The sequence below is a fragment of the Rhinolophus ferrumequinum genome, chromosome 20 (assembly GCF_004115265.2).
Source record: "Rhinolophus ferrumequinum isolate MPI-CBG mRhiFer1 chromosome 20, mRhiFer1_v1.p, whole genome shotgun sequence".
Taxonomy (NCBI): Eukaryota; Metazoa; Chordata; class Mammalia; order Chiroptera; family Rhinolophidae; genus Rhinolophus; species Rhinolophus ferrumequinum.
The window spans coordinates 79,109-106,237 of NC_046303.1; the positions used below are offsets into that span (position 1 = coordinate 79,109).

The 27,129-nt window shown below is 60.1% G+C and overlaps 2 protein-coding genes across 6 annotated transcripts; one reads left to right on the forward strand and one right to left on the reverse strand.

The window, feature by feature from the left end:
* The first annotated feature begins 1,251 nt into the window (after positions 1-1,251).
* Positions 1,252-18,788, forward strand: AEBP1 (AE binding protein 1). Of its 3 annotated transcripts, XM_033088648.1 has the most exons (25): positions 1,254-2,341; positions 6,898-7,007; positions 7,352-7,536; positions 8,330-8,404; positions 9,317-10,054; positions 11,600-11,926; positions 12,378-12,440; positions 12,566-12,637; positions 12,726-12,869; positions 12,960-13,037; positions 13,690-13,767; positions 13,866-13,949; positions 14,058-14,111; positions 14,505-14,614; positions 14,688-14,827; positions 15,132-15,216; positions 15,292-15,436; positions 15,531-15,616; positions 15,826-15,949; positions 16,171-16,367; positions 16,543-16,722; positions 16,898-17,249; positions 17,329-17,468; positions 17,589-17,688; positions 17,970-18,788. In XM_033088648.1, exons 5-25 carry the CDS (start codon positions 9,802-9,804, stop codon positions 18,575-18,577), a joined length of 3,420 nt encoding a protein of 1,139 aa, XP_032944539.1. In that variant the 5' UTR covers positions 1,254-2,341; positions 6,898-7,007; positions 7,352-7,536; positions 8,330-8,404; positions 9,317-9,801; the 3' UTR covers positions 18,578-18,788. The 3 variants fall into 3 exon arrangements, with proteins under 3 accessions (XP_032944540.1, XP_032944539.1, XP_032944538.1); XM_033088647.1 differs by having other exon boundaries at positions 7,352-10,054; XM_033088649.1 differs by lacking the exon at positions 13,866-13,949 and having other exon boundaries at positions 1,252-2,341; positions 7,352-10,054.
* Positions 18,789-18,913: 125 nt separating this feature from the next.
* On the reverse strand, positions 18,914-26,826 carry POLD2 (DNA polymerase delta 2, accessory subunit). Of its 3 annotated transcripts, none has more exons than XM_033088657.1 (11): positions 25,798-26,826; positions 24,544-24,814; positions 21,616-21,737; positions 21,326-21,449; positions 21,004-21,118; positions 20,643-20,841; positions 20,428-20,508; positions 20,135-20,292; positions 19,825-19,952; positions 19,535-19,636; positions 18,914-19,164 (listed from the first exon to the last, which is right to left on the reverse strand). In XM_033088657.1, exons 2-11 carry the CDS (start codon positions 24,761-24,763, stop codon positions 19,004-19,006), a joined length of 1,410 nt encoding a protein of 469 aa, XP_032944548.1. In that variant the 5' UTR covers positions 24,764-24,814; positions 25,798-26,826; the 3' UTR covers positions 18,914-19,003. The 3 variants fall into 3 exon arrangements, with proteins under 3 accessions (XP_032944548.1, XP_032944546.1, XP_032944547.1); XM_033088655.1 differs by lacking the exon at positions 25,798-26,826 and adding an exon at positions 25,626-25,685; XM_033088656.1 differs by lacking the exon at positions 25,798-26,826 and adding an exon at positions 25,080-25,138.
* Between the last annotated feature and the right edge of the window lie 303 nt (positions 26,827-27,129).

A 27,129-nucleotide genomic window follows, 5' to 3' on the forward strand; every position in this document is an offset into this window, starting at 1 on the left:
AGACCTCTTCTTCTTATAAGGCCACCAGTCCTGTCAAATTAGGACCCTACCCTTATGACCCCATATAACCTTTTACCTTCTAAAAGCCCCATCTCCAAATACAGTCACTTTAGGGGTAAAGGTTCAACATATGAATTTAGGAGGACACAATTCAGTCCATAGTGCCTGGTGTATTAGTGTCCTGTGGCTGCTGTAACAAATGACCACACGCTAGGTAGCTTAAAACAACAGAAATTTATTCTCTCCTTGTGCTGGAGGCCAGACGTCTAAAATTACAGTGTCAGCTGGGCTGCGCCCCCTCTGAAAGCTTTGGGGGGGCCTTCCTGCCTCTTCTAGAGTCTGTGGCTCCTGCTGTCCTGCCCTCGTGGCCACAGGCCTCCAGTCTCTGCCCCAGTTCCGATGGCTACCTTTCCTCTGAACCTTCTTTTCTTACAAAGGCACCAGGCATTGCATGTTGGGCCCACCCTAATTCAGGATGACCTCATCTTGAAAATCTTATGTTAATTGCATCTGCAAAGACCTTTATTCAAAATAAGGTCACATTCTAAGGTTCCAGGTGGACATGAATTGGGGGGGCCATCATTCACCCCACTACCCTGAGTCCACAGCGGTGACCCGGGCTCAGCTCTGGACTCCGTGACAGGCCACATGACCCCAGCCAGGTGTCAACCTTCCATGATCTGCAAAGATCCTTCAATTGATAATCAAGATGCCAGTAACTAAGACCCCCCCCTGGGCTATAGTAGCTGTGTCCTCTGCTGAAGGGAAGGTTCCCGGGGATAGGGGTCCTCCCTGCATAGGCTTGGAGACAGTCTATGACTGGGCAAGCCGTCCTAGCACTACCTTCATGTTGCATGTGGCTGTCATGCCCTCAGCACGTGCGTCTTAGCAGGACACACCCTGTGCCCTTGATGAGCCAAGCTGGTGAGCCTGGGGCTGGACAGCCTGCTCACATCCCCACAGGGGACCCTAAGGGCAGGCCTTGGGGACACGTGGGTGGCGGTCGCCCAGAATTCTAGGTCTTTGCAGCTCCAGACACTGAGTGTGGGGGGTGGCTGGTTAGCTCAGTTGGTTAGAGCGTGGTGCTAATACTACCACCGTTGCCCGTTCCATCCCTGCATGGGGCACTGTGAGCTGCGCCCTCCTTAAAAAAAAGAAAAAGACACTGAGTGTGACCCTGCATCCTTAGGGATGGTGTTTGTACACAGGACTCGAAGTGTGTGATTTAGTGGGGCAGGGGCCTGAGCTGACGGCAGGTGAGGGTCTCTGCAATATGGACTGGGAGGGGCCAAAGCCCCCACCATGGAAGTGGGGGAGGAGAAGGATCGAGCCCAGAATTCCGGGTCACTGGAATCCTGTGCAGGAGAAAGGGGTCATGATGGAGCTTGGAGGCCCTAGGTGATCCCTGGGGCCTGGTGAGAGGGACTGCCAATGAGGAAGGATGAGTACGAACATCTTCGAGAAGCTTGGCTACTAAGAGGAGGGTAGAGATAAAGAGGGCGCTGCAGGCGTTAGCACTGACAACCCTGGGCCCCGCAGTGGCCTCAGGTGCATCCTGGTACCCCTCTCCAATGGCAGGAGGATGCGGCTGGGGACGTCCCTTATTTTTGTTGGCTGAGCTTCTGGCTCAGGTTTGCGAACAAACACACAAGCATGTGAATACCTGACACACAAACTGAGTATAAAATTGCCTATACCACAATTTGTTTCTCATGCTTACAGTTTTTTTGGATTTCGGTTTTTTACACCTTCCACTACCAGGTACCAGTTTTTCTTTTTTTACATCTTGCTAAGATTTCAGTAATCTTACCAGACATAAAAGTAAAAAGAATGTCATCTGTAAGAAAGACTTAATTATTCCTCAGTATCTATCACCTCCTGCTTTAGTAACAGAGCTCCTGATATTTAGCTGGCACAAGTCCATCGGAAAGAGACTGCACTTCTCAGCTCCCCTTGTTGCTCCCCTTGTAGTGGTCTGTGACTGAGTTCTGGCAAAGGCCAACAAAATGCACTTGCAGCTCTGTGTGAGCTTCTAGAAAGTGTTCTTAAGGGAAGAGATTGTGCTCTGCTGTTGCTTTTCCTCCTTTCTGCTGGCTGGTGTGAAGTAATGATGGCTGGATCTCAAGCAGCTGTTTTGCACCATGAGGTAGAAGCCGTGTGTTGAGAACAAGGGAGCAACAAAATGAAGGAAGCCAGCATCTGGATTGTGAGGCTGCCAGACCAGGCTGGACTGCTTACCTCTGCGTTTATTTTACATAAGAGTACAAGTTTCCGTTTTATTTTGAGCATTGCTACATTGGGTTTTCCATCTCTCACAGCTGATCCTGAGAAGCCATTTCAGGTAAGTGGAAGTTCGCAGGTTCTGGGTTGTAAATCAATTGTCCTTTAATTGGGACACACGACCTCTCTGAGATGATTCAAACCTGATCTCGAATTTCTTTTTCCATTCAAGTTTTACTTGCTAGGTGATGGAGCTCTGAAGTCCTATCTTTCAAGTAGATTTTAAAGTTGGGAGATTTTGTGTCCTTTCCAGAAATGATGTGGTCTTTAAGTGTTGCTGTCTCGGGGCTGGCTGTGCCGGAGCCCCTGTCCTACCCCCACTGCCACGCTGTTGTCCTCCACCCAGTTCTTACAGTTCCAGGACTGTTGTCAATCTCATGAGATGCTGTGACGGTATTTATCCCATATTTGGCCATTTAACAGGTATTTACTCAGGGCATCTATGTGCCAGGCATGCCTCTGATGTGGGGGGTGTGTCATAAATATCACAGCCCCCCGTCCTTTAGCCCTGTGAAGCTTTACTGGAGACACTGATGCCGTCAGTGTACCCCAACATGTCACTGCTGGTGGGGAGACGTGATAAACGCGAGATGAGTGTCAGCCATCGCTGAATAACCAGCCTCCCGACTCGGCCGATTGAGGCAATCACCTTTATTAGCCACACACCTGCCCGTCGTGCATCCGGGCAGCTCGGCCTGTCTGGTCAGGTGCAGCTGGTCCCGCTGGCCTCCCTCATGTGTCCCACTGGAGGGACAGCGGTCTTGAATGGCCTTGGCTTTGCCCCTGGGGCTTTGTCCTCCCAGGTGTGCTCTCGTGGTTCTGGAAGGGGGTGGACAGGATTGGGGATGCCGCAAGTGTTTTCAAGCCTCTGCTTGAACCCAGCTTATTCCCCTGGTCAAAGCACTCACGTGGCCAAGCCTGCAGTCAGTGGGAGGGGGAGGAGGGGGGGAGGGGGAGGGAGGGGGGAGGGGGCGGCTACAAAGTTAAAGGGCCCAGGGCCAAGGGTGTGGGCACAGGGAGGGCGCTTTACTGGAGACACTGATGCCGTCAGTGTACCCCAATATGTCAGAGACGCGGGGAGTGGGAGGGACCCTTTCAGCATATATAGGGGAGGGCTGCCGTTTTCCTCAGGGTGTTGGGGAAGGCTCGGCGGGAAGGTGGCTTCAGGTAAAGGCCTGAGTTGTCTGAGGAGAGGGTGCTGCCCCGTGTTGGTGGGATCTCCTCCCGTGAACATCAGACGTGTTGTATTACTCGGGGTGGGCTGGTGAAGGCCTTCCCAGGGGCCAACACAGCACCTCGCTCCTGGAGGTCCCTGTGGACAGGCTGGACATCCCAGGCTTGTCATCCCCAGAGCCACACGCTTCTCCCACAACAACCCTCAGGGAAGGAAAGTCTGTCCTGGGGGGAGCGGGGGGCCTGGGGCACATGCTCCTTTAGAAGGTGGCGTCCCGTTTCCCGGCCCTCGGCTCCTCTTGCAGCTCCTGGGGAGATGGCTACTGCAGCCTCATCTGTGACCCCAGCGACCCTCAGCTGCAGCTGACCAAATGAGCTGAGGCCGAGTCCAGGTGCCAGGCCAAGCTCTCTGGGAAACATGGCTGCGGTTCCTGGGGTGGAGGGCCTGAGTGCACAGGAGAGAGAGGAGGGAAGAGGCCCCTGCCCCACCAGGCAGCTGTGGGACGGCCTGTCGAGGCTTGGCCGCCTTGGAGGGTGAGTTAGTGGCCTTCTGCAGAGAAACCCAACCCACAGGGAACGCACAGAGAGATTTGTTAGGAGGTCAGCTCACAGGGTTAGGAAGGCCCAGTGCCACCATCTGTGTCTGCAAGCTGGTGGCCCCAGAAATGTGGTGGTCCAAACCCAGAGGCTTAGGAACCAGGAAGGTCTGAGGGCAGGGAAGATGGAAGTCTCTGCTCACGTGGGGACCGGGGCCCACCCACGCTGGGGAGGGCCGCCTGCTTTTCTCAGTCTACCGACTCAGATCAGGAACTCCCTTTTGGACTTAACCCAGAAATAGTTTCAGCAGTCACCCGGGCTGCCCGGGGCCCAGCCAGTGGACACGCATCAGCCACCACAGTGCGTTGTTCTCTGCAGCTGAGTGGCCCCGAGTGACAGTAGCTCCCCAGCTCCACCCACACCAGGACAGTTTTCATCTCTGAGCCCCTAACATAGGAAACCAGTGCTCGTTATATTTTAATTTGCATTTTTATAATTTGTAGTAAGGTCAACATTTTTGCATGTTTATTGGCCACTTAAGTTTCTTCTTTTGTGAATCGCCTGGATAGGTCTCACAACTCACTTTTTAAAAATGGAAACAAAGTCAAATTGGCTTGAAAACTGCAAAGAGCTGTGTTTAACAGCTTCCGTTTATGTAAGACTTACTATTTTTCAGGCACAACTTTCCAGATTTCTCTTGATGCATCCCTGCGCCCCTTCACAAGGTAGTGATCGTGTCATCATTACCCATTGTTCAGAAGAAGGAAACTGAGGCTCAGAGAGAGGTTCCTAAAATGTCCACTTTCTGACCTCAGGTTGCAGCTCTTTTCCCAGTGTTTTTCTTTGCCTTTTCATTTCATTTTCAGTATATTTTGAACAGAAAGCTACAACTTTTATGCAACCAAATTTCTCAATGTTTTCTTCTAGTCTCTGTTAGAAAAACTTCCCCAGTGAAGAATGTAAACATGGGTCCCGTTTCCTGTTAATATTGTGATGGTCCGTTTCAGCACCCACGTCTAACTGCCCGGGAGTGCACTGAGACCACGTGGGGTGCTTTTCTCCACTGGGCCCCTGTTTGCAACTGAACAACCCTCCTTTCCCCATGGACTTGACGCTGGCTGGCTGTCTCACTGGGCTTCTACACGCCCTCCCATCTGGGGCTGCAGAATTACTCATGGCCCTGGAAGCCCGCCTCCCACCCCCTCGGCCTGTCAGCCCTACTCCCCACGGCTGTGGTGACCCCCCAGTCTCCCCAGGGGCTGGGTCCTGTGGTGAGTGGAAGGAATTTGGGTGAACTCTGCTCGCTCAGCAGTCCCAGCCTGGGGAGCTGGGCGGGGACACCAGACTATGGAAAATCACATGTGGTTTTCACGTTGTTGGAAACCAAGAAACTTGTTGCCAGTTGTGCACACGGCCAGACACTGTCTGGGAGACCCAGGTCTCACAGCTCTGGGAACCACCTCCTGGTAATGTCCAGACTGCAGACAAAGTGTTGTTTTACCACCCCACGCCCCCACGAGAGGGCGGAGCAGAGGGACAGGCCAGGCCTGGGTCCTTCTCCCTTGGAGGTGGACTCAGGACTCCAGGGGACTGGAGGGGCTGGTGCCTGATCTTGGAGCCTGCTGTCCAGAGCCCAGGCTTTCTGGGGCTTCCGGATAGGCCACCCCACACTCGTGCTGGCCAACTGGGCTGTGGAGGTAGGTCCCTCAGCAGAGCCCACTTGGCCATCTAGGTATCTTAGCTTCCCTCCCCGGTGGCCTGGCCTCTAGTGACTGAGCTGCTGCCTCAGAGGCCCTGAGCATCCAGAAGGGTCTCATCTGGGGCTTCCCAGGCCCTGCCACTCCTGCTCGTTCCTGTCCCTGTGTCCTGCCCCAGCTAGAACTCAGGCACATTGGTCCTGTTGGCTGGTGCCCCATAGTCCTGTGGCCTCGTGGCCAGAGTCTGGGCAGCCTGGATGTCAAGAGCATTCGGTCTGGCCTCGAAGTCCACGCCTAAACTTTCCGTGTCTCTGACATGCTGTGACTTGGACCCGTCACTTCTCCCTGGGCCTCAGTCTCCTCAGTTAGAATTGGGGGAAGATGGCGCACGTACTCAGCGAGTATTAGTCACTGCACAACCTGCCGTCCACAAGCCAGGACCCAGCTCGGGAGACTGACGTGAGGAGTCTCAGGCTGGGAGTCAGAGTCCCCCACAGGGCAGGACTCCACTTCCCAGGGGGTCAGTGCCCTCCCCTGTGCCCTCTGTCCCAGGGGTCCAGTTGCTGACTTCCTGTTCCCTCTGACTTGTCTTCAGGGGAGGGTTGGACCTCTGGGCATAGCTCAGATGGCACCGTGTTGACAGCTCTGTCGGACACACACTCAGAAGCATGTGCAAATGGCCTGGGGACCCAGAGGCAAGGAGGCAGGTACCATTGGAGGGATGGGAGTTGGGGACTAGGGTGATGAGATCGAGGACTTTCCAGCCACAGGACATGAAATGGATGGTAACTCCTGGCAGGACGGCCTGGGGACATCTTCCAGCACTCAGGAAGCTGGGAAATGGTGCCCCGGGTGCAGAGATTTCTGCTGAAACCTTTAACATGGATGAGTTCCCCGAGAGGCCCGGAGCATGATGGCTCTAATGGTGTGGGGCCACCCAGGGCTGGAGACATAGTCCTTGAGGGGCCCCTGCCACCCCTGGGTGTGGGTCATTTCTGTGTCTGCACCTCGCGGAGAGGTGTGGTCCCCAGGGAGCTGAAGGCTGATGGGACTGACCCTCATACATCCCAGGCCCAGGCCAGCATTGCCTTGAGCTCTGTCTGAGCAGCAAAGACAGATGCTGAGCCGGGAGGGACGAGTGGGAGACCGCCCTTATCAGGGGCGGAGGGCCAACTTGCTGCCTGTCGCGGAGCCTCCCCTCCTCTTACAGCACCCTGGCAGGCAACCCTCCTGGACCTCAAAGGTGCTTTTGGCCCATGAGCCCAGCCAGGGCCACACCCCCTCTGTGGGCTCCACGGCCTTGCCCTCACACAGCTGCAGGTGAGCTCCACACATCCCCCAGTTCAACAGGCCCTTGGCTGCCTCCCTTCCCCCAGGCAGAGCCCCAGGCCCAGGTTTAAGGGACTTCCTGGGCGTGGGTCTTAAGGCTAAGTGGAGTCCCAGCCCCACCCACCGAGGAAGGATAAGGCCTGGCATGGAGAAGAGTCACCCCTTCTCTCTATCTGCCCAGACCCTTGGGGGAAGGGCCCCTCACTCCCTGCCCCCGGAGTCTAGTGCCCCAAGAGGCCTTTGGTCATGTTCCTGTTGGTGACTCACTGTGGCTGAGGAAAAGGGTTCTTTCTATTCCTTTTGAATTCTTTTATGGCTTCTATTTTCCCTGGCAGAGGATGTTGGGCCCAAATCCGATCCATGTGTGAGCTGGCTGAACTCGCCTCTGCAGGAAGTGACGCTTCACAGCTGCCCCCAGCCTTGGGCCTCCCTGCTTGACACACTCAACTGGGGGCAACAGAGCAAATTCCAAGACAGTCTCGAGAAAGATGATTCAGAGGCTCGCAGAGGACACTCATGGGTAAGAGCTAGCTCCATCCTACTGCTGCCAGGACCAGCCTGGGAACACATGACAGGGCGTGGAACAAGGAGGCCTGAGGTGGGGGGAGACTCCGAGAGCCCAGTGGGTGGACTTGGCCTCTGAGGGGAATGGGTGCTGGAACCGGGCTAGGCACAGCACGCGGGACCCATGTGACCTGCACTGCGAGGGCTGGGGAGACAGGTGGGGAGAGCAGTGAGGCGACGCTGTGATCAGATGGCCAGGGGGCATACCTGGGATTTGACCCCAGCGCCTCGCTCCTGACACAGTCCCACTGCCTTTGAGGTATGTACAAGGATGAGCCACTGAGAAGCTAAAGCAGGGCCTTTAAAGGGAGACATGAGAGGCCAAGCCTTCCTGGGTCCTGCCCCCTGGTCCCGGGGCTGAGCCAGCATCCCCCATGGTGCTTCCTGACCTGCCTTTCCTCGTTACCTTTAACGAACCAAGCTCCACATTTGCCTGTGAGTCACCCCAGGTGCTCCTGGGGTTCCTACCCGACCACTTCACTGGCCGAACTCTCACAGACCTTGGCTCAGGGCGGACCACCGCTAAATTTGACCCGTGGTTTGCTTTTTCTTGCTTCTCATTCCTTCAAGGGAAAATGTTCTGCGAGCTCTGGCCTTAGGCGTGATGCCCATCTGGGGCCAGCCAACATTTGCCCCTCAAGTGGACTTCTGGAAACACTGAGCACATGGTCATAACTGCCATTGCTAGTACACATACAGACATTACTAACTGATCCTGGGAATTTCTGTTCCATGCTTCACCCATGCAGACATTACTGATAGATCCTGGATTCTGTGTGCCCCTGGGCCCACATGGTGGCTGCTGTTTTAAAAACTGGGCTCTGGTAAGAGGAGAGAATGACTGTCTATTGCAACCTCAGCTGGTGGGAAAGCAGTGGGTCCCTAGAGGTGAGGCCGTGTTCACTGTGGGAAATAGTAAAGGAACTGTGGGGGGAGGGGGACCTGACCCCAGAAATTTGTGCCTCCTGTCTGGGCAGTGAGTGACTGGAATCGTAGCATGCAGCTTCGCTGGGCTGGAGGCACCTGTCTCTCTCCCCAGCTGGTCCACGTCCTAAGGGGCAGTTTCTGGTCTCCTCTGCCTTTGAAACCCCACTTCTTCCACATGGAACTAGGCTCACAGGCGCTGCCCTTAAAACCATCCCTTGATCTGACCTGGCTTCACCCAAGGCTGTGCCATCTGCTCGAGAGGCCAGATAAGGGGGCTGCTGCCTCCTACCTCCTTGCCAGGTCCAGGCACCCTCCCTTGGTGGCAGGCAGTGCGTGGGAGGGCTAGAGAGCCTTGAACTTGTGTGGAAATAGCTGTGTCAGTTCTGAGTCCCTCCACACCCTTGACAAACCATTTCTACGAACTACATGCACAATTTAATAAAACGAGTGTCCCTCCTCCTCTGTCTCTGCCTTGCATGCCAGGTCCGGGCAGCGGTGGGGAGCAGAGACCTTACCTGGGGCTCCTGCCTCCCGAAGAGCAGTAGGCCTGCCCTGAGGCAGTTTGCACCTGCCCCCATTAAAGTGTGGGTTGCCAAGTGCAGTGCCTCCCCTGGGAGGTAGCACAGGTGGGCTGATCATGCACCTGGGAGATGAGCTGGATGTCTGAGTGGCAGCTGGGCACAGTGCAGCGCACCCAGGACAAGGCTCCAGAGACAGGGAAGGGTGGCTTGGCCAGGTGCCCCAGACCACCCTTCTGGGGGCCTGAGTCCATGGTTGGGCTCTGCTACCAGGTTTCCCGTCATCTCTAGTGGGCTCCCTGGCATCTTGCCTCCTGGTCCCGGCTAACTTGAGGGTGGTGCTGCATACAGAGCCAGGCAGAAGGGTCAGCTCCCTGGCACCCACACTGTAAGGACCTCCCATCCACTGGGACCCTCTGTCCCTCCGGGCCCTCCAGCCTAGGCGCAGGCCTCCAGCCCGGAACATCGCCCCCAGTCCCCGCTTCGGGAACGGCCAAGTGCATGGAGCCCGGGATTGCTCGGCCCCCCCGCAGCCCCTCCATCCATGCCCGGCTCCTCCTCCTACCCCGGGGGTTGGGGAGCCGGCTCCGGAAGCCCCGACGCCCCCGCCCCGGCCGCCGCCTGGAGCTTAGGAGAGGGCGGTCCGCACCAGAGCGCGCCACGCGGGGCCGGAGCTCGGAGCTGCCGCCAGCGCCTAGGAACGCCCGACCACCCCGGCGTCCCCACCGACCCCCGAGCCCCTCCCCAAGCCCCCGCCCCCCACGAGTGCTGCGGCCATGGCGGCCGTGCGCGGGGTGCCCCTGCTTGGCTGCCTCCTGGCGCTGCTGGCGCTGTGCCCCGGGGGGCGCCCGCAGACGGTGCTGACGGACGACGAGATCGAGGAGTTCCTCGAGGGCTTCCTTTCGGAGCTAGAGTCGGAGCCCCGGGAGGACGACGTGGAGGACCTGCCGCCCCCTGAGCCCACCCTGCACGTCCGCAAAGCCCCAACCGAGGGCAAGTCGGGGGCACGCCCGGGGGTGGCCAGAGAGGGTAAGAGCGCGGGCAGGGGTGGCCAGGGCGTGACGGGGGGCCTCGGGGCGCCCTGCGCCAAAGGTGAGAATGGCGGACCCGGAACGGTTTGGCAGCCGTCCAGGCTGCCAGGCGTGAGGAATGGCCCTGTAAAGCATGGGACAGCCCAGATGTCTGGCGGACACTGTGCCAGGCTGCGGTCAGTGCTGGCTTGTAGCCCTTCGGGCATGGAAGCACATCCAGCAGGTCCACTGCTCGATAGCTCCAGTCCTCCGAGCCAGCCCCTCATCCCCAGCACCAGCCCCCTAGGGAGGCTAGGCTTCAGCCAACTGGGGACTTTGCTGTCCTCTCCCCAGGTCTGTGCTGTGAACAGCCTGCTGTCCTAATGGGGCCACTCAGCCTGTTTGGGGCACACACTGCCAGTGCTGAAGGCACTGCCAGACTTCCAGCCTCAGTCCTTCCCTGGAAGGGTCCCCAGCACCCTCCTTAGGGGGCCACCCTGCCTGGCCACCTCCACCCAGAGCACTGAGGCAGAAGACCCCTCCCTCAAGGCTTCCAGGAGCTGGGGCAGTGGACAGTCCTAGTTATTGTGAGAACTCAGTGAGCTGATGCATCAGGAAAGCATTTCATCCATCCTCTTACGTAATCAGTTGTCGATAAATCTTACGGCTTATTGTGCCTTCAGGGATGGCAAGGGTCTTGATCTGCCCCCCCCCCAGGACTTCCAGCCACCATCCCCCATTCCTGCGGTCAGCAGTCCCTGCCCCTACTCTAGATCTTTCCTGGTTCCTCCCCCACCCTGGGGGTGGGCACTGCGACCCCGTGGGCCGCCCTCACTTCTTGCTCGCATTCCAAGCTTGCTGCTCTGGACCCTTGCGTGCTGCTGGGCAGCCCTGTCTGCTGGTGGTCTGCAGTTTGTCAGTTTTCCTGTTTCTGCCTCGCAGCCCCCACCCGCCTTTAAATTCTCAGTAGTATTTGCTCAGTGACCTGCCCCTGCGTCCTCCCCCAGACTCTGAGATGGGTGAGCAGCTGCTGCCTGCCCTGTGCCTTTGTTCTCCCTGGCCCCAGGGCCCTCTGTGGGCTATGGCTTCCAACAGGCCCAGACCCTGACTTCTCGGGATGGCCCACCAGTGCCCTGTCCTCCGAAACTTTCCTTGCCCCTGCAGGGAGCTTTAGGGAGGCCTGGCTGTGAACCCCCCCTGCTGTGCCCTGTACTTTGTGTGGCATTTGGCAGGAATGACACTGCCTCCCCCTTGAGACTTGCGTGCCCCCCGCCATGGCTTAGTCACCTCTGCACCTTCCAAGTCCAGCACACATTGGCACTCTCTGACTGGCCGAGTGGACATGTGGGGAAGAGGGTATTGTGAGGGGCCCCTGTTGAGTTTTTGGCAGGTGGGAAGACAAGGGCCAGCTCCATGGGAACTGAGCCACCCAGGCCAAGACGTGGTGACAGCATAGATGCGATACAGAAAGCCTGGGTTCCAGGCTGTAGGCCCCTGCGGCAGGAGGACATGGGGCACAGAGTGGGCTCTCCATTGATCTGACCTAAATCTGCCTCTTGGACAGCGCTCCGAGAAAAGGCCAAAGACAAAGGGAAGAAAAGCAAGAAGGACAAAAGCCCCAAGAAGGAGAAGCAGCCACTGGAGGCGTCCCCCAGGCCACCCAAGAAGCCCAAGGAGAAGCCACCCAAGGCCACCAAGAGGCCCAAAGAGAAGCCACCCAAGGCCACCAAGAGGCCTAAGGAGAAGCCGCCCAAGGCCACCAAGAGGCCCAAGGCCACCAAGAGGCCTCTGGCTGGGAAGAGGCCCCCCACTCCGACCCCCTCAGAAGCACCATGGTGGCCACTGCCACCACCCTTCAGCCCCAGCCCCGGGAAGCTACTGCAGGAGGGAGGTGTGTGCCAGCTCTTCTAGGTGGGGGGGCTCTTATCTGCCTGCTGCAGGGAGTGAGGGGTGAGGCTGGGCCCCTGGGCCCGTTTTCTGCAGACTCTCAGGGCCCCCATGTTGTCATAACCACAGCAGTTTGTCTGGAGCTCCCTCAGGTCCGCTGGGTTGGGGGTGCTTGGCAGCCTCGCTGGGAGGTTTCCTCTCCACTGTCCTGGGATCTGTCCCCTGGACCCCACCCAGAGCCACCCCTCGTGTGTTGCTGGGCTCCAAGCCTGGAGCTGCCTCCCAGAGAGCAGGGCCTGGGCTCCCCGGATAGTTGACCAGCTATCTGGTCTCCGGGTGATGAGGGCACAGCAGCCCCAGGCCTCCTGGGAGTGAGCTGAGGCTTCAAGGGGTACCAGCTGGGCCCAGATGAGGGGGAGGCCCCCCATCTCCCTGCGCTGGGATTTGTATTGCAGGTGGTGCCTTCCCAAGTACCTGGCAGGGTCCAGGAGGAGAGACCCATGTGGAGCGCCAGTCTGGTGAGTGGGTGCCATCCAGCTGGCCAGGGATCCAATAACCACCGGCTTGCTGGGTTTCCCTGGCGGGCCTGGGTGGTGGCATCGGTGAGTGTCTGCCATGAGGCAGCCACAGTGTTTCCCCCCAGAGCCGGAGGACAGGAGCGAGCAGCCCACACTGGACTACAATGACCAGATCGAGAGGGAGGACTACGAGGATTGTGAGTAGGACCCCGGGGGGCCCCACACTCCCAGACCGCTGCCTCCTAGGAGGGTCCTTGGCCCGCTCAGAGCCTGCCCTCCTTTCAGTTGAGTACATCCGGCGCCAGAAGCAGCCCAGACCGCCCCCCAGCAGGAGGAGGCCCGAGAGGCCCTGGCCCGAGCACCCTGAGGAGAAGGCCGAGCCCCCCGGGCGGAGGCTTGATGCCCCAGAGGAGAGGAAGGAGAGGACTGGTAGGTTGGGAGAAGAGGGGACGTGGGACACCAGTTGTGGGATGGGGGCAGGGGGAGCTCTGGGTCCACACCTGCCTCCCATCTCCCCAGAGCTGCCTTTGAAGCCCATGCCACCCCCGCTGCCCCCCGACTACGGAGATGGCTCCGTGATCCCCGACTACGACAACAGTGAGTGCCCACATCCCAGGGCCCGGGCCTGACCCCCTTGTAACTCCAGTGTGGTGGCAGTGGCCCCGCCGCCCCGTGTGCCTCCAGCCTTGCCCTTCTCTTCGCTGTCCTCACTCATGTCGGGCCAGCCCTTGACCCTTTCCTGTTTCCTGATCTCGCCCTCTTTCTGGACTTTTCTTTCTGAGTCCCAGTGGGCTCCTCTGGCTCCTGTGACCCCGGCCGGCCGCCCCTGGCCTGCTGGGAGGCCCATGCCTTCCCCACCCTCCTCCCCTTCCAGGGCTGCAGGACCGAACAGGTCCTTGCCTTTCTCTGCCCTATCAACCACTCCAACCCTTGGCCCCAGCTCAGCCTGTAAGACACCCCGCCCCCCAGGACACTGGTGCCAGTTGTCACTCAAGGCGTGTCCTTGCCATGTCCCACTCCCTGCCCAGCCTCTCCCACCTTTCCCCAGGCGAAGCCCTTCTGCAGGGCCAGGTTGCTGACTTCCCTGGGGTCTTGCAGGCAGTCCCCCTCTGGGAGGACCCACCTCTTCCTTTGGGCCTGTTTGTTCTTCAAGGCTGACCCGACACACCGCTTGTCTAGCGCCCCCTCCTGCCTGTGGGGCCCTGGGAGCAGCATGGGGGCCCCCTTAGCACTGCTCTCCCTCCCCTAGTGGACTATTACTTCCGGCCTCCCAGCCCTCGGAAGCCTGACACGGAGCTGGAGACTGACCAAGAGAAGGAGGAGCTGAGTGAGTGGAACCCACCTGCCCCCAGCGCAGCATGACCCCACCTGCCCCTCGAAGCCTGCAGCTAAGCTGACAGGCCCCTCCCACCTTCCACCCTGCAGAGAAGCCCAAAAAGGTGGACAGTAGGCCTAAGGAGGAGGAGACAGATGACAAATGGACGCTGGAGGAGGGCAAGGACCACAGAGGTGTGGGCTGCGGTTGGGCCCCACGGCCTGGGTCCCCGAGGCTGGAGCAGCTGGACTGCTGGCTGCTTCAGGGCCCTGGTCACCGCTGCCTCCCTTTGTTGCCCACAGGGACCCGGAAGGGCGAGGAGGTAGAGGAGAAGTGGGCTCCAGCAGAGAGAGTCAGTGAGTGAGGGGTCAGGGAGTCTGGGGGCTGGGGGTGTGTGGGGTGAGGGTACTGGAACAAGTGACCCACCCAGAGCCACACGTGGGTCCCGAATCTGGACTTCCTGATGGCATTCCTGGCCTCCAGTACCATTTTCTGTTCTTAAGTTCTTGGAGTCCAGAAGGAAGGGGGCCTGGAGTGTCTCTGCCCTGGGTCTGACCCCAGGGGACAGAGCTCATGACACAAGGCAGCTGTGCAGATGGCTGCCCCAGGAAGGGGAGCACAGGCTGGGTGTGGCTGCCCTGACTGGCACCCCGACATGAGGGGACTGGGTGCCAGGATCCTCGGTTCGCAGTTGGGTGGCGGGAGGGGTAGAGCCAGTGGGCCAGCAGCCTGGGGTGCCGTGTCCCCAGAGTGCCCCCCCATTGGGATGGAGTCACACCGCATCGAGGACAACCAGATCCGGGCCTCCTCCATGCTGCGTCACGGCCTGGGGGCCCAGCGTGGCCGGCTCAACATGCAGGTGGGTGTCTGGAGGGGCCGGTCTCCCAGCTACACGGGGGCCCCTCCACCCGCTCAGCCCCACCACCCCACAGGCTGGTGCCACCGAGGACGACTACTACGATGGGGCTTGGTGCGCCGAGGACGACACTCAGACCCAGTGGATTGAGGTGGACACCAGAAGGACCACCAGGTTCACGGGTGTCATCACTCAGGGCCGGGACTCCAGTGTCCAGTACGTTGTTTCACAGGCACTCGGTGGGGAGGGGAGCTCCATGCCCAGCTTTCAGTCCCATCTGAGACACTGCTGGGGGCCCTCCAGGGCCCCAGCCCACTCCTCGGCCATGGCAGTGACAAGATGAGCAGGCCACACACCCAGGTCACACAGTAGGCATGCAAGCTGCTCCTGCTGCCAGGCCGAGCACCACGCACCCTGCTAGCTCTTAAGTTCTTGGGCCCAGGCGGACGGCTCGGCAGCCTGAGGACCTGGGACCTGGGCTGGCAGAGCAGTCCTGCCCTGACCGCCGTCTGCTCCCCAGTGACGACTTTGTGACCTCCTTCTTCGTGGGCTTCAGCAATGACAGCCAGACGTGGGCGATGTATACCAACGGCTATGAGGAGATGGTGGGTAACAGCCCTCGGCACTGCTCCCACCGCCAGGCCTGGGTGGGTGCTGCTCTGAGACCTGCTTCTCCACAGACCTTCCACGGGAACGTGGACAAGGACACACCAGTGCTGAGCGAGCTCCCGGAGCCGGTGGTGGCCCGCTTCATCCGCATCTATCCCCTCACCTGGAATGGCAGCCTGTGCATGCGCCTGGAGGTGCTGGGGTGCCCTGTGTCCCGTGAGTGTGGGAGGCTAGCCCAGACTTGAGGGGTGGCGGGGCAGGCTGGCCGCTGGCCAGCTCAGGACCCTGCCTGACCCCTGCACTCCCACAGCTGTCCACAGTTACTATGCACGGAATGAGGTGGTCACCACCGATGACCTGGACTTCCGGCACCACAACTACAGGGACATGCGCCAGGTGGGGTCCCATCCTGGGCTTGGCACCAGGCTGGCGTGAGCTTTCTCACGCTCCATGAGCTCTGCTCCCATCCCAGACATGTGGGGCTCAGAAGGAGGAACCCTCAGCCTCTCCATCCTGTACTAGTGCCTGAGAAGGGCTGGGGTCCCCTGTACCTGGGCTGCCTCTGAGCTGGGGTCAGCGTAACTGGTATCCTCTCCTGTGCCCAGCTGATGAAGGTGGTGAACGAGGAATGCCCCACTATCACCCGCACATACAGTCTGGGAAAGAGCTCACGCGGACTTAAGATCTACGCCATGGAGATCTCAGACAACCCCGGGGACCACGAGTTGGGTGAGACCCCCCACAGTCCTCCACAGGTTAGAGGCAAAGGCCCTGGTGCTGCAGCTCACCCCCTCCTGCCTGTCCTGGGAACCCTTCTGGGGTCCCAGTGTGCCTTGCGGGGCCCTCCAAGCTTCAGCTGCCCCCAGCTCTCTGGGAGTGAGGCCAGTTTGGGTTCTTAGATCCCGCAGCCTTGGGAGGCTGAGTGTTTGCTGAAGCTTCTGCTCTTGCAGGGGAGCCCGAGTTCCGCTATACAGCTGGAATCCACGGGAATGAGGTCTTGGGCCGTGAGCTGCTGCTGCTGCTCATGCAGTACTTGTGCCGGGAGTACCGCGATGGGAACCCCCGTGTGCGCAGCCTGGTGCACGACACGCGCATTCACCTGGTGCCCTCGCTGAACCCCGATGGCTACGAGGTGGCAGCGCAGATGGTGGGTGTAGGGGAGAGGGGTTTGGGCAGGAGGCAGGCCAGAGTGCGGTGGTGGCGAGGCAGGGTGTGGGGGCAGATGGGGCGGGGCTAGGGTGGGGCGGGGCTGGCGCTCGAGTGGGGCGGGGCCGAGGTGGGGCTGGATGGGCCCCAAAGCTGACACACACCCGACTCCCCAGGGCTCAGAGTTTGGAAATTGGGCGCTGGGGCTGTGGACCGAGGAGGGCTTCGACATATATGAGGATTTCCCCGATCTCAACTCTGTGCTCTGGGGAGCGGAGGAGAGGAAATGGGTCCCTTACCGGGTCCCCAACAACAACCTGCCTATACCTGAGCGCTACCTCTCCCCAGACGCCACGGTGAGGCCGCCGCCTGGCCTGCATAGCCTGGGGAGCAGCTGGGCCCAGGTGTCCTGGAGCTCTGGGCGCTGAGACTGCAGGGCTTTGGAGGGGCAGGGGCATGAAAACCTGCATGGGGTCTGCATGGAGGGTGGTGGGAGCTGCAGCCCAGACCTCACGCAAGGGCCGCCCCCAGGTGTCCACAGAGGTCCGGGCCATCATTGCCTGGATGGAGAAGAACCCATTCGTGCTAGGGGCGAACCTTAACGGTGGTGAGCGGCTCGTATCCTATCCCTACGACATGGCACGCACGCCCAGTCAGGAGCAGCTGCTGGCTGCGGCCCTGGCGGCCGCCCGCGGGGAGGACGAGGACGAGGTGTCTGAGGCTCAGGAGACCCCAGACCATGCCATCTTCCGCTGGCTGGCCATCTCCTTCGCCTCCACCCACCTCACCATGACCGAGCCCTACAGGGGAGGATGCCAAGCGCAGGACCACACTGGCGGCATGGGCATCGTCAATGGGGCCAAGTGGAATCCCCGATCTGGGAGTGAGTTGCCTGGGGAGGGGCCCTGCTGGGGTGCTTGGTGCGGGGCGGGGCTGACTTTGGCTGTGTCTGCCCTACCCAGCCATCAATGACTTCAGTTACCTGCACACCAACTGCCTGGAGCTGTCCATCTACCTGGGCTGCGACAAGTTCCCTCACCAGAGCGAGCTGCCCCGAGAGTGGGAGAACAACAAGGAAGCCCTGCTCACCTTCATGGAGCAGGTGGGGTGGGGCAGCACTGGGGGCACCTGTGCGGGGTCTTGGGGGACTCCCGCCCAGAAGGGCAGGGGCGTAGCAGGCCACCAGGGCCAGCATGTGGACACCGGCCCCTGCCTCCTGCAGGTTCACCGTGGTATCAAGGGGGTTGTCACGGATGAACAGGGCATCCCTATTGCCAATGCCACCATCTCCGTGAGTGGCATTAACCACGGTGTGAAAACAGGTACCTGTGTGCGCACCTAACCCACTTTCCCTGTTGGGGGCCCAAATATGTGTGGGATTTGCAGGCAGGTCCAGGCTTGCCCCGGAGGTCCCACTCCCCTGGATGTCTCCAAAGAGGGTCTGCCCCAAGCAGACAGAGGGAGAGCTGGGTGTTACTGGGGACTCTCAGAGGACTGGGGGGCTGGGGCACCTCAGAGAGGAGAGCTGGGGGGATCTGAGAGAGGAGGCTGGGGCCTGGTGGGGGGTGTCTCTTGAGCAGCTGAAGCAGTCCTCCCTTTGCAGCCAGTGGTGGTGATTACTGGCGCATCCTGAACCCGGGTGAATACCGTGTGACGGCCCAGGCGGAGGGCTACACACCGAGCTCCAAGACCTGCAACGTGGATTACGACATCGGGGCCACCCAGTGCAATTTCATCCTGGCTCGCTCCAACTGGAAACGCATCCGGGAAATCTTGGCCATGAACAGGAACCGGCCCATACTCCACATCGACCCTTCGCGGCCCATGACCCCCCAGCAGCGGCGCCTGCAGCACCGCCGCCTGCAGTACCGGCTGCGCATGCGCGAACAGATGCGGCTCCGCCGCCTCAATGCCACCGCGGGCCCGGCCACGTCCTCCACCCCGCCCCCCACCACCCCCACGCTGCTCCCAGCCCCCTCCCTGGCCCCCTCTGCAGACCCCATCTCCACCCTGGGGCCCTGGCGCTTTCTACCTGAGACCACGGCTGCCTGGGAGGGGTCTGAGACTGAGACCTACACAGAGGTGGTGACGGAGTTTGGGACCGAGCTGGGGCCGGAGGAGGAAGAGGAGGACGAGGAGGTGACAGTTGCTGGCCCCGAGTTCCCTTTCACCACTGTAGAGACCTATACGGTGAACTTTGGGGACTTCTGAGAACAGATCTGCCAGGGCCAGAGCAGAGCCCCCCCAGTGGTCATGTCACCTGGGCGCCACGAGTGTGACCAACACCTAAAAGCTTGGGTCTGCCGCAGGCTCAGGGGAGAGAGGACAGTCGGCTGTAGGCAGGGTGGGGGCAGGCCAGGTGAGTCCAGGGCAGACTCTCAACCACCTGCCCAGGCCACACCAATAAATCAAGCTTATGGCAGATGTGTCACTGACCACTCCCCGTCACACCGACTTGGGGAGAGGGGAGGAGGGAGACTCACATTCCACGTGTGCTCCCTGCGCAGGAGGGCCCGGCCCAGCACCAGTACACGTAACCAGCACCAGTAACCACTAACCGGTCAGGCTTTATTTACAAAGAACAGCTGACTTTGCAGGCACGCATGGTTGGGGCCTTAGGACAGCCTGCCGGCTGACTCAGGGGCCCAGACCCAGGCCTCCCAGGTCCTCATCCTCTGCCCCAAAGCCCGAGAAACTGATGGGCTGGCAGGCCAGGCTGCGCAGGTTCACGAGGCAGGCTGTGTGCGTGGCACTGAAGTCCGGAACAGCCACCAACAGCACTGTCTGGCCCTCAGGGCCTGCAGAGAAACCACATGGGAAACCTTCAGGTTCTGGGCGAGACTTGTCTCAAAGGGAAGTCACCACAAGCAAACAGGAGTCCCCCGTCAGCACCGAGGAAGTGCTGCCCACAGAAGCTCCTTTGGACCAGAAATGGAAAGGGACGAGGACCCCATAAAGGTCCAAGGCTGAATCAGGCTGACCTGAGATGAGATGGGATAGCACCACACAGCATGGGCAGTTTCAGCCCTGCTGGGCACACGTGGACCTGTGCCGTCCACCCCACGGGGCCGGGCTCCAGTGTAGGTTTTGTTCTCTGTGAGCCTTGTCCCCAGTGGAGAGCGAGTCCCTAGTGACAGCCCAGGCCCAGGGCTCCCAGATGAAACTTACCTCGAATGATTTTGGAGCCAAAGCTGGGAGTGTTGCCACAAAAGTAGACATGCGGGCACTCCAGGAAGATAAACGGGTCCGTTTTGTAGAAAGGGTAGCAACCTAGAGAAGAGGGCCTTGTAGCTGAGGGCGGGGCTTAGACTGCTGACCATGCACAGGTAAGGTTCCACGGGAGCTTCCAGAACTACATGTCAAGGCCAGTGAGTGCAAATCCACACCAGAACCACTCCAAGCAGCGGGCCTTCCCTGGTCTTAGGTCCCACTCCATGTGGCTGAGTTCCACTAGTTACCTAGAGTGTCAGGAGCTGTGGGGCTGATGTGACGGACTCGCAGGGTCCACTCCAGGATCTCCAAGTGATCCTCCATGCTGCTGTACCGGAAAATGTCACTGATGTTCTGGCCCGCTGTACCCAGGAACCTGCGAGGCAAGGCTCAGCTGAGCCCACCCTGGGGGCCGGCCTGGAGTTCGCCCGGCACTCATGGGGGTGCCCCAAGCCACCCTGGAGAAAGAGCCCAATTCAGGTGGGCCCTCTGTGGTCCTGGACCCAGCCCTCCCCTTCCGGGGTCAGAGGCACAAACCCAGGGCTCCGTGCTGGCTACCTGACTCCATCGATGGTGGCCTGGTAGGGGTTGGTGACCAGCTGGAGCGTTGAGTAGGCGGTAGCCAGTGGGAACATGCAAGGGTGCAGGGGCTGCTGGGGGAGCGTGTAGTTGGTGGGGTCAAACTCGCCTGGCATCACGTCCACGGGCACTGAGACCTGGAGGACACAGGGCAGGGAGCTCGTAGTTTCCAGCACCCTCCTCAGGCAGCCCCACGGAGCCCACCCGTGTCCCTGTAGCCTTCTGGTGCCCAAGGGCAGCCCAGTCTCCAACATGCCCCCGCCGGCACTCACGCTCAGCTGCAGAAGGATCTCGTCCAGCATCTTGACAGCTTCCACACTGGCCGCCTGGGTTTTCTTGGTTAGGTACTTGGCCTAGGAGTGGAGGCTGTGAGGCCCCAAGCGTGGCTGAGCTCACAGGGACGCCCCCGCTCAGCCCCACGCACAGGGGGACAAACCAGCCCTCAAGCAGAGGGGAAGGAGGGGCTGCGCAGGCCGCGGGACCGTACCTTGTTGATGGAGTCTCTGCTCTGGGTACTATGGCTGAGGAGGTTCCCAGCAAGGATGACCCGGGAGACTTGGGCGGCGCTGCACTGCTCCCCCTCGTCCCCGAGCTGCCCCGTCACCACGTCCACCAGCAGCTGGGTGCCCAGCAGGCTCTCCCCACCGCCGCCACCCAGGCCCAGACCGGACACCAGCAGCACAAACCTACAGGAGAAGTCGGGGTCCTCCTGGGGGCCACAAAAGCAGGCAGACCCCCAAGGTGGGCTACAAGGAGCCACTTGTGGCGCTCCGTCACTGTCATAGGTGAGCAGGGAGATGGAGCCCAGTGACCGTAATTCCCCTGGGACCCCAGCACCTGCTCCTCACCTGTCCAGGTCAAGGGGGGGTGCGGGCATCTGAGGAGCCAGCCCTGCGAAGCAGTGGTCCTCCACCAGGAACCTGCCATCGTCCCCCGCAGAGCCCAGCACAGCCAGCACCGTCCCTGAGGAATACAGTGTCACCCCAGCAGGGCAGCCCAGGGGCTACCTCCTTCCAGTCACCCAATGGCACAGGCCACTCAGGACCTGCTTCCTAGGGTCACTGCCTTCAGGTGGCTGCAGAAGGGCTGACCCGACCTGGTCTCACCCACCGCTGCAGGAATTCACACGAGCCAGGAGCGGGGTACAGGCCGTGCCCTCCCACTGCTCACCTGTGACCAGCTGGGACACGTCGATGCTGCCTTCCAGTTTGATGCGCTGCAGCTCATCTTCTAAGACAAGCTCATCATCGGGGTGGATGTACTTGCTGCGAGGGGGCTGGGGGGCCAGGTTGTGCTGGAATGGACGTGTGCGCTGGTCTCAGGGCCAGGGCCCATGGCTCCCGCGCCACATCCGTGACATGGCCCTGCAGCCCGGCCCCCCATGGCTCCGAGGCACGTTGCCCCATGGGTGTCCCCTGGGCAGCATGCTGGGGAGGCCCGCATGAGCAGGCCAGCCTCACCTCCTCGCTGACCTCACGCAGGATGGACGGCTGCAGCGACATGGATTTGAAGAGGGTCCCCACCACACAGCACTTCTCCCCAGGCTGCAGCTCACACAGCTTCTTTGTCTGGACTCCACTGCCTAGGCACAGCGGACATGAGCTCAGAGACCAGGGGGCCCTCCAGGCACCCCAGAGCACCGAGCATGGCAACCCAGCTGCCCGGCCTCTGTCCAGGGCGGGGGGGACAGACCACCAAGTGCAAGGACCCCTGGACCTAAAGGGTCACTTGGCTCCCGGAGGACAGAGGGACTCGATGTGTCTGGGCCCTGGATGGGTCCTTGTAAGAGAGACAGACCTGCCTGGTGACAACGGGGCAGAGACTGCAGGGAGGCAGCCACAAGCCCAAGAGGGTCAGGGCTGCCCCTAGAAGCTGGAAGAGGCAGGTGTGGAGCCTCCGGAGGGAGCGCAGCCCTGCCCACACCTGGATCTCAGACTTGTGGTCTCCAGAACTGGGAGAGAACCAATTCCCATTGTTTGAAGCCGCCCAGTTTGTGGCTTTGTTGTGTTTCGGCAGCCACGGGAAATTCTGTATTACCTCACAGATACCTAAATTATAACTGTTCTTAGAAAGAGGTATACCAAGTCCCAACATAGCTGTCCTAAAAATACTACAAGTTCCTTTAAGGGTTTGGATTCTTCACCTGCCCACAAATGCCTTATCCTTTGAAAACAGAGATGCCCCCAATTCAAACTTCGTATCCCCACTCCTGTTCTGTTCCATGCAGTCTGAGTGCCTGGGACCCTGGGGACAGCACATGGGTGGCATCAGGCTTGGTCCTCAGGGGTCACTCGGGAGAGCGGCAGAAAGGGGTGGAGGTTTCAGAACGATTTGTCCACACAGATCCCAAGCCTGGAGAAAACGCAGTCGGGAGATGACAGATAATGTGGACATGGGACCAGCCCCTTCCTTAGCCCAGCTGACTCCAGCGTGAGCCTCCCCTGCCTGGAATAACCAAGAACATTTCACACCTCGGGGAGCGGAGGAGAGTAACTCAAAACAAGATAAGGAGAGTGCCAGCGTAGGATAGAAACACCAGATGCTAACAGAAACCAGATCTCTAAACCCCACCGTCTGTCTGCGTCCTCATTGAGCCCCAGGCATCTGAGCCCTCATGAAGCCCCAAAATCTGAGCCTTCTCGGAGCCTCAGATAGCTGAGCCTTCATGCAGCCCCAGGCGGCAGAGCCGAGCATGGTGGGTGGAGCTCATCCAGCCCCAACACACCAAAGTAGAACTAGCACCCCACCGTGTAGCTGAGGAGACTGAGGCACAGACAGGCTAAGACAATCCAAGGTTGCACAGCTGGGACCCAACGCATGCTCCTGAGCACCAGGCAGAGCCATGCGTCCCTGTGCCCAAGGCAGGACACCCATGTGTCTGGGCGGTGTGCAGGCACCAGCGTGAACAAGGCCTGCACTCACCCTTGCTGAGCCCATGGTCTCGAGGGACATAGACAGCAGCAGCAAACGAGGGATCAGCCGCTGTGAGAAGTGCCACAAACGGGGACTAAGAAGATATGGAGAAGGCCCTGGTGGTTGAGGTGGCCTCGTGAAGCATATGACATTTAAGTTGAGGTCCTGAGGGAACCTGGGGAAGGAGCATGCCAGGTGAAGAGAAAGCCAAGGGCGAGAAAGGGCCTGGAGTTTTCAGGGAACATGGCAGTGGAGACTGAGCTCTGGAGAGACCTCCTATCAGAAGGGGGTGCTCTGGGTGAAGCCAGCACTGCCAGGCGGTGAGGGTACAATCTGCCCCACCTCGTCATCATGGCTGCTGTCTGAGTTCCTGACCCATCTGTCAGCAGAGTGAAGTGGCTGTTTGCCATCTCTGAGACTTTTGTTAGCAGCAATAGTGACTGGAAGAAAAGCCTGGTACCAGACAGGGGTGCTGCTGTAAAGAACCTAAACAGCGGCAGTGACATTGGGCCTGAGGACGGTGTTCCCAGGGGGCTTTGAGGGAAATGGGGATAAGGTCATGGGAGTCAGAGGGAGACCCTTATCATGTGGCAGAAGAAAGGCGAAACACGCTATTGCCAGCAGTAAAGAAAACAGAATGTCTTTGATGAACATGACCATGGAGCCAGCAGATCTGGGCCAACGATGATACAACCAGCGCCAATCCAGCTGGCCGGGTGAGATGGGGTGGGCCCAAGTACCTGAAGCTTTGCAAGGGGTTCTAGTGTGCAACCTGGTGCTGGGGGCACTAAAAACAAGTGAGACATGGGCTCACCTACAAAATTTTAGTTCCGAAACATTAACAGATGAATTGAAAAATACATAGAAAGCCACTTGTATCTATGGGGCAATGCAGTGCCACCCAAAAGTTGAACGCGGGGTCCTGCTTCAACCAAGAATAACAGCTGCATGAGAGGTCACCAACGGAGAAATGGGGAAAAAGGTTTGCGTTAAACGAGGCAGCAGGCCATGTACTTAGGCCAGACAGAAGAGCCCAAGGGGTAAGACGCTGACGCCCAATAAGCAGGGGAGACCAGTGGGGAAGCACACACATCGGTGAAGACAGGCAGTTCCCTCGGGAGCAGGTGGGTGTCCCCAACGACCTGCGCTCCCGGGGCCTGGCTCCGGGCCTGCCACAGCATGGCTAAATGCGCAGACAGTCAGCACTGAAGATAAGGGAAAATATTTCTCTGTATCGCTGTTACTGAGCCCTACCCTGTCCCCACCACTGAACGGAACCTAACTTTAAACGCACAAGTCCCTTCATTTAACCCTGACAACGACCTGAAGCAGAGGCTGAGGCACAGAGAGGCTAATCTCCCCGGGTTACCGGGCAGTGGGATAAATCCAAGAGGGGTTCCAATTCTGCCAGTCGCTCACAGATTCCTATCCGGGTCCCCTCTGTGCTGGCGGGCGAGGCACCTCCCGGCACTCACCCCAGCGCTGCTGGGCCCGGCTCACCAGGAAGGGCCTCATGTGGATGAGGCGGGTGGCATAGATGTGGGCGTACTGTCTGCTGAAGCTGCGCTCCCCCAGCCTGAACGGCTGGGAGCAGTTGGCGTAAGTCAGTATGGGCACCCGGGCAAAGGTGGCGCTGTTGGCGGACGGTGGGGACAGCAGAGTGTGGGCCCTCTGGGCAGCCTGCTCAGAAAACATGTTGATCGATGGGTCTACACCGCTGTGCCCGGGCCGAGGAGGACGTGGTCACTGTGAGAACACAAATGCATTCCTGCAACCCCTGCCCCCTGACGGCGGTGGCTTCCCTGCAGCACCCCCACTGCACCCACAGGGCCCCAGGGAAAGGAGCCGAAGAGCTGTGGCCCCAGCAGACGAGGGTGGGGCTGCACCTGCAAACAGGCTGGGCACCAGTGTCGCACCCTGTCACCCTCATGAAAGCCATTTCTCCCACCTGGAGCCCTCCAGACACAGGTGGGGCCCTCACTCCTCTCCTTCAAGTCTGCTTACATCTCACCTTCTCCAACTGCCACTTGTGCTTCTTCAATGTTGACGGTTTCTCAAGGCATTGACCTTCTAACAAACATACATTCTAAGTGTATTGCGTGCCTCCTCTGACTACACGTAAGCTCCAGGAGAGAGGGATCAGCGCCTGACCCCTTTCTAGCAGCAGCCACGGCCCAGAGGGGCTTCCAGGAGCCCTGCCAGGACGGGCTCAGCCACGTCACAGGCTGGGATCACAGGTTTGCATGCGGTGGCTCACACAAGATGTGGCACCAAACCGACTTCCCTTTCCTTTTCCGTCATCTATTAGGTGGCCTGTACCCTATTTCTATCGTACAGCTCTGGGCTGGGGCGGAATCTGAATTAACTTTCCGCCCAAACTTGCAGACTGGGGTGGGAGAAAGAGCCCCGCCGGTCCCTGGTCCGCGCTCTGGGGTAGGTTCGGGAGGGGGGGTGGGAAACAGCAGAGACCCCGCGAGACGACGCTCAGCCCGCGGTCCCGCGTGGACACCCACAACCCCAGGCCCACGCCGCCCGGGCGACGCTGGACCTCACTCACCTCGCTGCGCGCCGCGGCCCGCCCACCGCCACGAGCCGCATCCGCCAATCTGCGCGCCCCGCCCGCCCATCGCCTCATCCCGCCAATCGCCGTGCGCCCCGCCTTGTCCATCTCCTCGGGGCTCGCCCACCGCCGCGCGCCGCTTCCCGCCAATCCGCGCGCCCAGCCCCACCTATCGCCGCGCTCCTGGCCCCTGGACGCTGCGCGTGCGCGGAGCCACGCACCCGTTCCCTGCGCAACACGGGCGGGGCTGGCTCCGCGGGATCGGTGTTTGCGCCTGTGCTTCGCGTCGCTCTGATGGTGGCCTCTCCCTTCCGTGACGTCCCCGGGCCTTCAGGGTAGTTGGCGCCCCTCGCTGTACCCCAGGACCCTGCTGGACGCCAGGCTGCGGTGACCGCCCGTGGTGACCGCTTGGTGGCAGGACGGAGACCGAGGGCTACACGCCCCGCGGAAGGCCGGGGCGGGGCGGGCGCTGGGGTTCAGGGCCGACCAGGGTCCTTGCTGCCCGCCCCCCCCTGCACTGCCCGGTCTGTCCTCACCGCCCGCGTCCACCACACCCCTTCCTAAGCGCGCGGGGCGCCACTCCCGCTCATTCATCGCGCTTGTGCCGCCCGAATCCCCGTCTCGTCTCCACAAGAAAGTGGGTAACAATGGATGACATGTAGAAGCCCTTGTTCTGGACCTGCCGCTGTCCTAAGTTCTTGCCGTAGTAATTCATCTAATCCTCAAATAACGCTTTGACGATGAGGACACTGAGGCAGAGAGAGGTCAGACAGCTTGTGAGTAAGAGCTGGACTCGTGCCACGGCGCCTGAGAGTGTACCGTCCGTGGGCGCGGGGCCTCCCGTAGGACACACGCCCCCGGGCCGGTGTCACCCAGCAGCGCCGTCTCCTGTCCGCCGCCGCCCCTGCCGTTAACGGCGCGTTTGCCGTTGATGGGGCGGTGAACTAATTGTGGTGAGCGTGCTGGCGCGCGGGCTCGCACCGGAGCCCCGCGAGGCAGGGGTTGTTAGCGTCTGCGTTGTGCGGAACGATTCATCACTCCGCGGTCTCACTGCCAGGAAGCCAGGCGCCAGAATCTGAGCGCCCGGTCTGAGTCCTGAGCCTCCCCACTGGCAGGCTTGCGTCAGGCACACCGGTGGGGCAGCTGAGGGGTCTGGGACGGAGCCCTCCGCAACAGCCATGGAGGGAAAGGTGGGGGCTGAGAGGGCAGGGACAGGGCAGCGGGCGTGCTCCATGCGGCACAGGCACCGCTGGGGGCTCACACGACACCTTCCGCGACTCTCTTCCTGCTGTCGGCCAGGATGGAGAGTCTACGTGTTGACTTTCCCAGCTTCCCTGGCAGCCATGGTGGCGATGAGCTCAGATCTGGCAGAAACAGGAGGAGGATTCTGGCAGGGCTGGGGGTTTGGGCTTCTGGGGAATATGCTTTTGTGATACAAGCGAGGGGCACAGCCTGTGCCCTCCCACCTCCTCTGTTGTGAATACAGTACTTGGCAGTGCCC